The sequence below is a fragment of the Panthera pardus genome, unplaced genomic scaffold, assembly GCF_024362965.1.
Source record: "Panthera pardus isolate Hobbes unplaced genomic scaffold, ASM2436296v1 HiC_scaffold_11, whole genome shotgun sequence".
Lineage (NCBI taxonomy): Eukaryota > Metazoa > Chordata > Mammalia > Carnivora > Felidae > Panthera > Panthera pardus.
This window is the reverse complement of record NW_026526666.1, coordinates 90647706-90659973: the sequence shown is the minus strand read 5'-3', so window position 1 is coordinate 90659973 and position 12268 is coordinate 90647706. Positions and strand designations below refer to the sequence as shown.

Genomic DNA, 12268 nt, shown 5'->3' with positions numbered 1-12268 from the left:
CAGGGTGTAGCCTGGCTCAGGGCTCCATACAGGGCAGAGAGGACAGCCCAATGAGGGCGGATAAGCTCCTTACTCTCCACATGCAGGGCGATGGTGGCCTCGGCATGCCCGGTAGGGCTGGTGGCATTGCAGATGTACTGGCCTGAGTCCTGCTGGGCCACCCGGGGGATGATCAGTGTGTCACCTTCCAGCCGGTGCTGCCAGGGCAGTGGGGAGCGCAGCTTGGACCAGTGGATGGTGGGCGTGGGGCTGCCTGTGGAGTGGAAGACCACAGGGGTCACCGGGCTGCCCTGGGGATGAGCTGGGGGTGAGGCTGGTGAGGAAGCGACCGGGTGATCCCGTCCCTTCACGGGAGCCACTGAGTGGGCATTTCAGCCATCACTGGGTGACGCCAGCAGCAGCAAAGTCCCCTCCTTGGGTGCGATAACATCTCCAGGTGTCTTGTGTCTACAGTTCAGGCCCCAGGGCAGCACTGCCCTCTGTACTGTGTGCCAGCCCCGTCCATACCTGTGGCTGAGCAGCGCAGGGTGGCTGTGTGTCCAGCCTCTACAGTCAGCTCGGCTTCTTCAACTTGAACCTGGGGGGCCCCTGGGGCCACAGTGCCTGTGTCCACAATCACCTCCACCCGCTTCTGTGCTGTGCCTAGTGCGTTCCGAGCCAGGCATACATAGGTGCCTGCATCCGATGGTTTAGCTGATGAAATCTGGAAGAAAGCAAGGATGCTGGTTATGTGGGCACTGATAGGCACCTTGGCATCAGCCCCCAGCTCTGGCTTGCTTTTACCTCTTCCCTCTCTCCTTCCCTTGACTTTTAGTTCTCCTGTTCGACTAGCTGCTTGAGGACTCACACTCAAACATCTATCCCATTAGTCCATCCATCCACTTGTCCATGAACCCACCTATCCATCCCCTATCCACCCACCCACCTACCTATCCACCCGCTCGCTGACCCATCTATACACCCATCCACTTTACATCCATTCATCCACCCATCTACCTAACCATCCACACATCTACCCACCCATCCACCCATCCACCCATCTACCCATCTACCCACCCACCCATCCATCCTTCCAGCCATTCTTTCTTCCTTCCCTTCTTTTCCTTTCTTTCTTCCTGACCATCTTCCAATCTACCCACCAACCACTTATCTCATGCCCCCCCCCCTTTCTCTCTCCATCCATTCATCACCCAACTTCCCATTTACTACTCTTTCCTCCAAGCATCTGTTCAAGGATGAGCCCTGACTGGGCCTCAGACCCAGAGATGAAATGGCCCTGGCCAGGGGAAGATTCGCCTCACCTGCAACACCGTATGGCTGTCCACGACCCCATACATCCGCTGTTCTAGGTTGGTGGGGGCGCCAATCCGGGTCCAGTGAGCCGAAGAGCGGGGCTCCCCAGCACTGACACATTCCAGGGTGATGGACTTTCCTACCTTCACCCGCACGGGACCCTCAGGGAGCACAGACACAGTAGGGGGCCCTGCCCAGAGGAAGGACATCACTGTTACTCATGCAGGGCTTTGCCCACCACACGCACTGTCACAGCCCCTGTCTTAGTAGCGGCCAGGTGGGCACTATTCTACACCAATGTGGAAAACAGGAGGCTCCGAGAGGGAGAATGCCTGAGAGGGAGGGGCATTGGTAGAAGCAGAATTTAAACTTAGGAGGTTGTGAGCTCAGAATCAGGGCTAGAAACAGGAAGGCAGAGCCCAGGGGGTAGACACCACTCACCGTGCACACTGAGGTTGACGACACTTTGGGCCACGCCGTAGGCGTTGGAGGCCACGCAGCGGTAAGCACCGTGGTTGCTGGGTCGGGTGCCCACGATGGTGATGATGGAGCCGTTGGGGCTGATGTGGACATTGTCTGTGGGGTCGGCATTGGGCAGGGCACGGTCAGTGAGGTCGTCTTCGTGCCTTGGTGCTGCCAGTGCGCGTAGCTCTGCCCCACGTCCCCGACCCCTCCAGCCTGGGTGTATATGACTCACAGGGTCCCAGGTGGAAGATGGGAGAGTCCTTGGCGACTACCGGGTCCAGCCCCTTCACCATCCAGATGGAGATGGTGAGGCCCCAGAGGGGAGGGGCCTCACCCAGAGCCACACGGTGAGTTTGGTGCCTTTGCCCCACCCTCAATGGTGATCACCACGCCTTTGCACCTGACTCCAGCACACACACACACACACACACACACACACACACACACACACCCGCCCCACCCTGCAGCCCTCCCCGGGCTCACCCTCCAGTTCTTGGTTCCGAGTTTTCCACTCGAGGCTGATGGGGGCTGCCCCGTCATGGATGAGGCACTTGAAGCTGGCATCTTGGCCCTGCTGCACAGTGCTGCTGGGCGGGTCGATAGAGATGACGGGGCTCCTAAGGCCTGGGGGACGAGGCGGGCAGAGGGCTGGGCTCAGGAGGGCCGGGTTGGCTTGACCTCCCTGCCTCAGCTCCACGGTCTCCCCTCCTCCCCCTGCCCGTGGCATCTGCCACACTCACGGTAGGAGGACCCCGCACTGGGTGGGACAGTGACTGTGAAGGAAGCCTCCTGCTCAGGGCCTGAGCCGCCAACCACGCGGCACACGTACTCGCCGGAGTCAGCAGGGGACACGTGGTGGAGCCGCAGCCGGGAGCCGTGGGTCTGTCGGAGCGAGGAGGGCACAGCCATCAGGCCATAGCACTTGGGGCAGGGCAAGTGCCCAGGCCTACTGTACCAGCACCCGAGTTCTCCCTCGGGTCTCAGGAAGCCGGGGCTCCAGCTGGGAGGGGTGAGGGAACTTCATTAACTGGATCCTACATGTCCAACCGACCCAATTTATAGAGGAGAAAGCTGCCTCAGGAAGCAAGTCAGCAGCAGGGCCAGAACGCCCAGGCCCCTCGCTCCCATGCTCTGCTCCCAAAACTACTCTATCCCCCGGGGTGCCAGAGGAGGCTAGGGTTGGCATGAGGTTTGGGGTGCGGAAAGCAAACGCAGGTTGAACGCTGCCTGCCCTGGAATCCTGCCCATCAGGCCCCTGTACCTGGTGCCGGGCGGGGAGGCTGCCCCCACGCTTGTACCATGTGACCTGGGCGTGGGCCTGCCCCGGCACCACGCAGTTCAGGTCCAGGGTCTGTCCTTCGGCCACGTGGGAGGAGGAGGCCTCGATATAGATGGGCTGGGCCAGTCCTGGGGCTGTGGGCACAATGGGTGGGTGAGAAGGGTGAGGCTCCCGGGGATGAAGGCAGGGACTGAAGGTGGTGGCAGTGAATGCCACTAATCCTGCAGGTGCAGTGGCTTGAGTCACTGACAGGACTCAGTGCCACTGACCTAAGAAGGGTCTCCATTCCTTGGGGGAGGACAAGATGCCATGGTGAGGACCCAGGCTGGTCCCCGGTGGCTGTGGGGAGGGGCCGGAGGACATTCACGGAACTGAGAGCCAGAGCCCTGCTGGAAAAGCAGGGAGAGGAAGGGATTCCCCACGCCTGTGCCCCAGCGTCACCCACTGCTGCTGTCACTCACCAGGAATGGGGCTTGGGCTGGAGGCCTCAATCGTGACTAGAACAGAAGCCTCCAGGGTGCCTGAGCTGCTGGTCACTTGACAGTAGTATTCTCCAGAGTCAGCCGGGGACACCTGATTCAGCCTTAGCAGGGGTCCGTGGACCTGGCCAAGGTCAGGGCAAGGCAAGAGTGAGCTGGGGAGCCGGCAGGTCCCGGTACATGCACCCCAGGACCACCATGTACTATAGCTATGAAGGCTGCATCCTATGCAAGGCAACCCCAAGACCTTAGACGCTGCAGAGCACGACTTTTCATGGTAGGAGGTGGTCTAGTGTCCTGAGTAACACGTGCCCTTTTGTAATTGCACTAGTGTGCTCGGAGGCTGGCGGTGGCTCTGCTGTGCCCAGCCTGTTCTTGACCTCCTGACTCCCAGCGGTCTCCTGCTGCAGTCTTCCCAAAGCCCAGGATGTTGGAACCATTTTCCCTCCTGGCTAGATCGAGGCAGGACTGTTGGGCAGGGGTGGGGTGGGGTGGGGTGAGGAGTGCCCACATCCCACTTTCTCCAGCTCCTGTACCTGGTGCCGGGCAGGAAGGCTGCCCCCGCGCCTGTGCCATGTGACCTGGGCGTGGGCCTGTCCAGGGACTATGCAGTTCAGATCCAGGGTCTGCCCTTCGGCCACATGGGAGGAGGAGGTCTCAATGCGGATGGGTGGGGCTCCGCCTGGGGCTGAGGCACAGGAAGAGGTCAGTGAGCTGGGACTCCCACCCCTTTGCCCTCAACCCCTACTACCCCTGGGTGCCCAGATTTTCAGACCAGAGACCAGACCACATATTGAGAGGTGGCCTCCATCCATCCCCCCCTGCTCCCTTCCCCTCCCACTGCCCATTCCCCGGAGGCCTGGGGCAGCCAGGCTGGCCTGGGGGAAATGGCTCATCACTCTCTTGGCCCCGCCCCAGACAATGGCCCCACTCTCTCCTCTTGTGCTCCTAGCACCACGGGTGGCCAGAGCTCAGGGCCAGGCACCTCCACACAGATCACTCATTTTTCTCAAACTTGAACAATGTGTGGCTAAGAACCCAGGCTCTGAGGCCAGACTGCCCGGGTTCAAAACCCAGCTCTGGGGGCACCTGGGTGGCTCAGTCAGTTAAGCAACCAATTCTTGATATCTCACAGTTCGTGAGATCAAGCCCTGTGTCAGGCTCTGTGCTGACAGCATGGAGCCTGTTTGGGATTCTCCCTCTCTGTCTCTTTCTCTCTGCCCCTCCCCTGCTCATGCGCAGGTGCATGTTCTCTCTCTCTTAAAATAAATAAACTTAAAAACGCACACAGACAACCCAGCCCTGCCACTTATTAGCTGTGTGACCTTTGGAAAGCGACTTCATCTCTCTGTGTTTCAGTTTCCCCATCTATAAAAATGAACAGAACAATCATGCCTACCTCAAACTGTTTCTATGAGGATGAAATGAGTTAATGTGTAAACAGAACAGGGCCCGGCACCTAGTTAAGTGCCAGATCATGTTCTTTACTTAGCAATTCATGTTCTGCCATCACATCTGCTATAGCCACATATAACTTGTGCTGTTAATTACTTTACATTTTCTTGTCAATTGATTCACTTAACAAAACCCTTTAAATACTTAGCCCTGTTGTAGGCAATGATTTCCCCGAAATCGTGCCAGGTTTCATGTGTTGCTGTTTTCTCTAATATAAAAGATTTTTGTCGGGGTACCACGCCAGTCTCCCCCACGTACCCCCAGAGGTGTAGTTCCAGCCTTTAGGGAACTCATGTGATTGTCTCAAGAGTTCTGCCATCCCCATGTTACAGATAAGGAAAGGGAAGCACGGTGAGAGTCCCTTGCACAACATCTCAGAACATGGACAGAGGAGCTGGGACTCAAGCCCACATATGCCAGATTCCCAAGTCTGGTCCTCAGGCACTAGAGATAAATCCCACTTGACCTAGCTCCCAACCTCTGCTTGCTGGTTCCTCTCCCTTCCTCCCTCCTCCAGCCTCCCAGCCCCCACCACAGGGACCCTTACCAGGGACAGGAACAGCACTGGAGCCAGAGGCCTCGATGTTGACCAGGACTGAGGCCTCCAGGGGGCCCGAGCTGCTCACCACCTGGCACACGTACTCGCCCGAGTCAGCCGGGGACACCTGGTACAGCCTCAGCCGTGAGCCATGGGCCTGAGCCGGGGGACAGGGTGGGGAAACAGAGCAGCAGAGTGAGATGGCAGTCGGGAGTCCTGGAAGGCTGGAGGCAAGGTCTGACCTCTGACCTAGGCAGGCACTGTGCCCCACAGAGGCTCCGGACCTCCTTCCTCAGTAGATCTGGGGGGGGGGAGGGGCAGAGACTCTGACCAGGGTCCCCCCCATCCAACAACCCTCCCACCATTTCCTGCCCCCAACTCCCATACCTGGTGGTGAGTGGGGAGGCTGCCCCCGCGCTTGTGCCACGTGACCTGGGCGTGGGCCTGGCCAGGGACCACGCAGTTCAGATCCACGGTCTGCCCTTCGGCCACGTGGGAGGAAGACGACTCGATTCGGACGGGCATCGTACCGCCAGGGACTGCGGGCACAGAAACAGCAGATTTGGGAACAACTGGGTTGGTAGGAGCCGCAGCCATAAAAATCCCTGTTGCTCAAGGTAATAATAACAGTTAACACCTATTAAGCACCGGGAGCATGCCAGGCGCTGTTCCAGGCACTTCGTGTGTGAGAACTCATTTAACTCTTCGCAAAATTCATGAACTCTCTGTGAGAATGGAAAAACTCTATCTTCTGTACCGTCCAGTACTGTGCTACTAGCCATGTTACGTGTGGCCACTGAGCACTCGAAACACGGTGACCTGAATGGTGAACTTTAACTGTAGCGGCCACCATATTGGACAGCAGCGTGAGGCTGGAATGACGGGCATCCCCGTTTCACTGATGAGGACGAAGCTGAGAGAGGAGAGGACTTCACTCAAGTCTCTTAGTGGTGCAGGCAGGATTTGAACCCAGGCGCTTTTCTGCAGAGCCTTTGCCCTGGACTGCCACCCTCAGCCGAGAGCTCTGACCGCTGACTCCCCAGGGAGCACTGTTTTTCGAGTCTCCAGTCCTTAGACTCACCAGAGGGGCTGCCAGTGCCGGGGGACACTGAGACCACGATGGAGGCCTCCTGGGCATCGATGTTGTTGTTGGCCCGGCACACGTACTCGCCGGAGTCAGCCACAGACATGCGGTGCAGCCGTAGGCGGGAGCCATGGGCCTGGCGGGGACGGGGAAGGAGGAGGAGAGGAGGAGAGGGGCCAAGAAGTCACCAGCTAGCTCAGGCCTCCTTCCAGGCCTCCCTCGTCAGACTGGCTGAGGCTACCCTCCGTCAACCAAGGGCAAGAGGGAGGGCCGCCCCGGGACTGCCAGCTAGTGCTTCCCTTCCGGTCCTTTGCCCACTGGGGCTGTCCCTGCAGTGCCTGCCCCAGCAGGTAGGGGTTCTGGCCTCACTGTCACAGCTCCACTCCATACCTGGTGTTGGGCAGGAAGGCTGCCCCCACGCTTGTACCACGTGATGGTGGCCTGGGGCTGCCCAGCGACCACGCAGTTCAGATCCAAGGTCTGTCCTTCGACCACGGTGGGGGACGAGGACTCGATCTTGATTGGTGGGGAGACACTGGGCACTGGAGACAGAGAAGGACAGACCACACAGCCAGAGTCAGACAACAGCGATGGCTCCAGGGACCGCTCTGCCTCCCCCTGCGCCCACTTGCCTGGATCCCCTGCCCTGGGCCCTCTCACCATGGGAGGAGCCGCTGCCCTCGATGGTAACAATGAGTGAGGTCTCCTGGGACCCGGCACCGTTACTGACGTGACACACGTACTCGCCAGAGTCCGCAGGTGTCACCTGCGGGATCCGCAGTCGGGAGCCCACGATCTGAGGGGGAACACGTGTCAGTGTCTCCGGGGCCGCTGCCCTGGGCTCCAGGAGCCTCCCTGCCTCGTCTGGGCTGGCCTCCCCCTGGACGTCCTTCAGAACTCCCTCAGCAGCCCTCCTGAGGCTCTAGGCCGGGGTGGACAGTGTCTCTAGCCTCGGACTGTTCTCACCTGTCCCCTGTGCCAAAAGACTGCTGAGGCCATTCCTGGTGAGTCCCCAGTGCCCTGCTGTGGCTCCTATGACACTGCTGTCACAGGGCATGTCCACCCCATTCACTAGCCTGTGAGCCCCCTGAGGGCAGGCGTCTGCCTCACTCCACTTGGAATCCTTGGTGCCAGGTGCAGACTTGGCCCGGAGCTATTCTCAGGGGCATCCAGTGAGTGAGTAAATCATAGAATGTCCTATTGAAATAGGATCCAACTGAGGTCAGTGAGATCTACGTATTTTGTCGGCATCGGTCCAGGGCCCATCCAGTAAGAACACTCCATGTTTGCTGAATGACTGAATGAGCGCAGGAAAGGTGTCGAGAACCCCTCCTGAATCCTATCAGCGCCAGTGTGCTCACCACCACCCAATGCCTCCATACCTGGTGCCGGCTGGGTAGGCTACCTCCACGCTTATACCAGGTGATGGTGTGCGGGGCTTGGCTGGCCACCAGGCAGTTGAGGTCCAGGACATGTCCATTGGCCAGGGAGGCTGAGGAGGACTCGATGCGGACGGGGTATACCACGCCCTGGGCTGGGAGGGTGAGACAGGAGGCAGGGTGTGGGAGCCGCTGAGTTTGGAGTGGCTCCCCCACTGTTTGTTAGGACCCTTGAGACACTCACGGTGGGAGGGGCCAAGGCGCTGCTGGATAGTGACAAGGACTGAGGCTTCTTGGGTGCCCGAGCTGCTGACCACACGGCATATGTACTCCCCAGAGTCGGCTGGGGTCACCTGGGGCAGCCGCAGCCTCGAGCCATGCACCTGGAAGGGCCAGGAGGAAGGCAGGCTCAGGGTCAGGCTGTGGGGCTCACAGCCAGGCTCCTGTTCCCTTCCCTGGCGCCCCTCCCAGGCCAGTCCAGCCAACTGGACTTGAGAGAAGCGCTTTCTGGAAAAACCACCATTTATGACCCTTCAATTCCCCTGCCCCAACGTCGGGACTGGGTCCAATGAGAAGAAGAGAGCAGCCAACATTTGTCAATGTGCTATGGGGCAGGTGAGGTAGGCAGTGTGAGCCCGTTTGACAGAGGAGGAAACTAAAGATCAAGGAAGTCAGATGACTGGCCTAAAGTCACACAGCAGGCAAAGTGGCAGAACAGTGTCTAAACTCAGATATGCCTAAAGTCAAAGCCTGTATACTTTCTTCTGTAGTCATGAGGGGCTTTCAGGCTCCCCCTTAGCTCCCTTCCTCCTACCTGGTGCCGAGCGGGGAGGCTGCCCCCTCGCTTGTGCCACGTGATCTGGGCATGGGCCTGCCCAGCAACCAGGCAGTTCAGATCCAAGGTCTGCCCTTCAGCCACATGGGAGGAGGATGACTCGATCCGGACTGGGGGAGTGACCCCCAGCGCTGGGGACAGAAGGCAGAGGTTCAATCCCTGGCTAAGAGGGGAGGTGAGGTGGATGTGAGTGAAGGTGGGGGGTCTCATGGGATCCTGCCAGTGTCTCCCGCGGCTGGGCCCCTAGCCCTGCCCTACCCCCAGTGCTGCTTACCAGGTACAGAGCCTGCAGGCTCAATGGTCACCAGGACAGAGGCCTCCAGGGGCACCGAGCCACCCACCACGCGGCACACATACTCGCCCGAGTCAACTGGGGACACCTGGTGTAGTCTCAGCAGTGAGCCGTGGGTCTGGTCGGAATGGAGGTGAGCTCAGAGGGGGCTCTCATGGGACCCTTGCACCTATCACCTGCCCCCCTGCCTCACTCTCTGACCTCTGAGTCCTGGCCATCAGCTTTGTCCTGCTTAGGGGAGGCCTCGTCCCAAGGGTAGAGGGTGGTCAGGAGAAGCCAGGGTGAACTGAGCAAACCCTGATACCACCTTCCATCAAGTCTAAGACACATCTTTTTTTTTTTTTTTTTTTAAAGTAGGCATCACACCCGGCATGGGGTCCAATGTGGGGCTTGAACTCACAACCCTGAGATCAAGACCTGAGCTGATATCAAGTCAGATGCTTAACTGACTGAGCCACCCAGGTGCCCTAACACACTTTTTAATGTTTCTGAAATCAAGACACATTCTACAGTCAATAACTTTACAATGATAAAGGACAGCTTTTTGTCCTTAGACGTACAAAAACTAATATTCCATCTTGTAATCGATAGCATCCTAAAGTCTATAAAATACAGTAATATTAATCATCGCGAAGGATACTATGGTAACAACAGCTCGGCAATTTCCGTGTGCCAGAGCTCTGAGCACTTGGCACATACGCTAATTCACTTCATCCTTAAGACAGTTCTGTAGGATAGATACCATTTTACAGATGTTGAAGCTATGGCACAGAGAGTTTAAGTAACTTGCCCAAGGTCATAGGCTAGTAAGTGGGGGAAGCAGCATTCACACCTAGGCTGGCCAGTCCTAGAGTTTGGGCCCTGATCATTGTACTATCTATCCACCTGTGCAATGGGGTCCAAGGCTTCCCCTGTCTCCAAGGAGACTTCAGCCCTCCCCATCCTTGACCTCCACCACCCAGGGCCTCCCTCCTGTCTCCTTCTTGGCCTGTCCATCTTCCAGGCCTGTACCTGGTGCCGGGCAGGGAGGCTGCCCCCACGCTTATGCCACGTGACCTGGGCGTGGGCCTGCCCAGGCACTATGCAGTTCAGATCCAGGGTCTGTCCTTCAGCCACGTGGGAGGAGGAGGACTCGATGCGGATGGGCTGGGTGCTGCCCGGAGCTGGGGGACAGGAGGGTCACCAGTCACTCAGTTCGCTAGGGCTGCCCCGGCCCAGCCCCGTCTTCCATCCCGGCCCAACCTGGTGGTGTCACTCACGGTAGGCAAAGTTGGCCCCCTGGGTCCTGGTTACGGTGACTGTGATAGAGGCCTCCATACCATTGCTGGCCCGGCAAACGTACTCGCCTGCGTCGGCTGGCGAGGCCTGGAAGATGTACAGGCGGGAGCCGCGGACCTGGGCAGCCAGGGCAGGGGTGTGAGAGCGAGGCTTCCCACAGCCTAGCAGACGCCCACCTGCTCTGCTCCTCTGAGCTGGGAACTGCCAGCCGCCCAGCTCAGGGGCCAAGACCCCCTCAACCTACTGCCCAGAGCTCGGTCTGGCCAGCCCCTCCCACCTTTCTGCCCCTGTGTACCTGGTGCCGGGCGGGGAGGCTGCCCCCACGCTTGTACCACGTGACCTGGGCATGGGCCTGCCCTGCCACCACACAGCTCAGATCTAGGGTCTGCCCCTCGGCCACTGTGGGGGATGTGGACTCGATCCTGACAGGGGGGACAGGTCCTGGGGCTGTGGGGAACGAAGCAAAGGTAGCAGATGATCCCCAGCAGAGAGGGCAAGAACGGTCCACCTCAGAGCCACACAGGCCTGGTCTTCTGAGGCCAGGCTCCTATGTTTGGGGGTTGCTGGCCTGGGTTTGGTTCACCTTGAGTGGAGGGCCAGGGCAGGGGCAAGCCTTGCGGAAGAGAGCAAGGAAGTGGGGGAGAAGGAGGTAGTTGAGGCTGGGAGAGAGGAGGAAGAGGCTGGAGCAGAAACACGAGGCACTGTGTGGCCAGAGAAAAGTGAGGAAGATGGCGTCTTCCAGCTCTAGCGTGGGCCTCCTCCCCCCCCACCAATGGCAGCAGGAGCCGCTAGGACCTCAGCACCTTGGAAGGCCCTCAGCCCCTTCCGCTTGCCCTGCCCTTGGGCAGTTACTCACCAGGGATGGAGCCCGGAGGGGAGCTGGAGGCCTTGATGTCGACCAGGACGGAGGCCTCCAGGGGCCCAGAGCCAAGGACCACGCGGCATATGTACTCGCCCGAGTCGGCTGGAGACACCTGGTGCAGCCGCAGCAGCGAGCCATGGGTCTGAATGCAAACAGGAGGGTTGGCAGGGGGCCAGAGGGGCCCCATCTACCCCTCCAGAAGGCTGGTCCCGAGGACGGCTGTACCTGGTGCCGGGCGGGGAGGCTGCCCCCACGCCTATGCCATGTGACCTGCGCGTGGGCCTGCCCGGGCACCACGCAGTTCAGGTCCAGGGTCTGTCCTTCAGCCACGTGAGAGGAGGAGGACTCGATGCGGATGAGCTGGGTGCTGCCTGGAGCTGGGGCTCCTCCAGGAGCTGGCACAGAGGAACTGGTAAGGGGCCGGGGCTCCCGAGCCCCAGTCTTGCAGCCCTGGGGCAGAGCACCCAGGGACATGACCAGGGCCTGGCTTGGGAGGGCAGATGGGAGGCCTTTCTAAGGCTGGGACCATGCTTTTCTACCTCAGCATGGTCAGTCAGGCTCCTCCTTCTGTCACCCTCACCTCCAACTTTGGACTCGAGGCCCATTTGCCCACCCATGACTTCCTGATTAGGATAAGCTGCTATGGCCTACAGGCAACCAGAGCCCTTCAGTGCCCAGGCCAGGCCGAGGGACGCAGACAACAATGTTACAAGTCTCTCCTGGAGAGTGTTTGTCATCTGCTCACACCACAGGGTAGTGGTCTTGTCCCCCTTCCACAGATGAGAAAACTGAGTCCCTAAAATGTGGAATAAATAACCAGTTCAAAGCTGATAAGGGGTAGAGGCATAATTTGAACCCAGGTCAGCCTGACTCCCGACTCAGTGTTTAATCCTGACTCTGCTGCTTCCTGACAAAATCTGAAACAGTATCCTCGTCGTAGGGTCCCAGGTAAGCCAGATCAACCTTATCCCCACCCTTAGTCCCCTCACATCCCCAAAGCCCCCCTAGAGCACCCCCTCTTGTCTGGTT

General features: G+C 59.1%; 1 protein-coding gene across 1 annotated transcript in view; it reads right to left on the bottom strand.

Annotated features, from left to right (window-relative positions):
• HSPG2 (heparan sulfate proteoglycan 2) overlaps window positions 1-12268 on the bottom strand; it is a 99757-nt gene that overhangs the window by 13292 nt on the left and 74197 nt on the right. The window contains 23 exon segments of the mRNA XM_053898846.1: window positions 74-253; window positions 508-703; window positions 1302-1483; window positions 1735-1869; window positions 2242-2382; window positions 2499-2640; window positions 3020-3171; window positions 3499-3640; window positions 4053-4204; window positions 5519-5666; window positions 5897-6048; window positions 6591-6729; window positions 6984-7135; window positions 7254-7389; window positions 7976-8127; window positions 8217-8355; window positions 8787-8938; window positions 9082-9217; window positions 10111-10262; window positions 10359-10494; window positions 10673-10824; window positions 11234-11381; window positions 11465-11634. Of these exon segments, the coding sequence (XP_053754821.1) occupies window positions 74-253; window positions 508-703; window positions 1302-1483; window positions 1735-1869; window positions 2242-2382; window positions 2499-2640; window positions 3020-3171; window positions 3499-3640; window positions 4053-4204; window positions 5519-5666; window positions 5897-6048; window positions 6591-6729; window positions 6984-7135; window positions 7254-7389; window positions 7976-8127; window positions 8217-8355; window positions 8787-8938; window positions 9082-9217; window positions 10111-10262; window positions 10359-10494; window positions 10673-10824; window positions 11234-11381; window positions 11465-11634 (3486 nt within the window).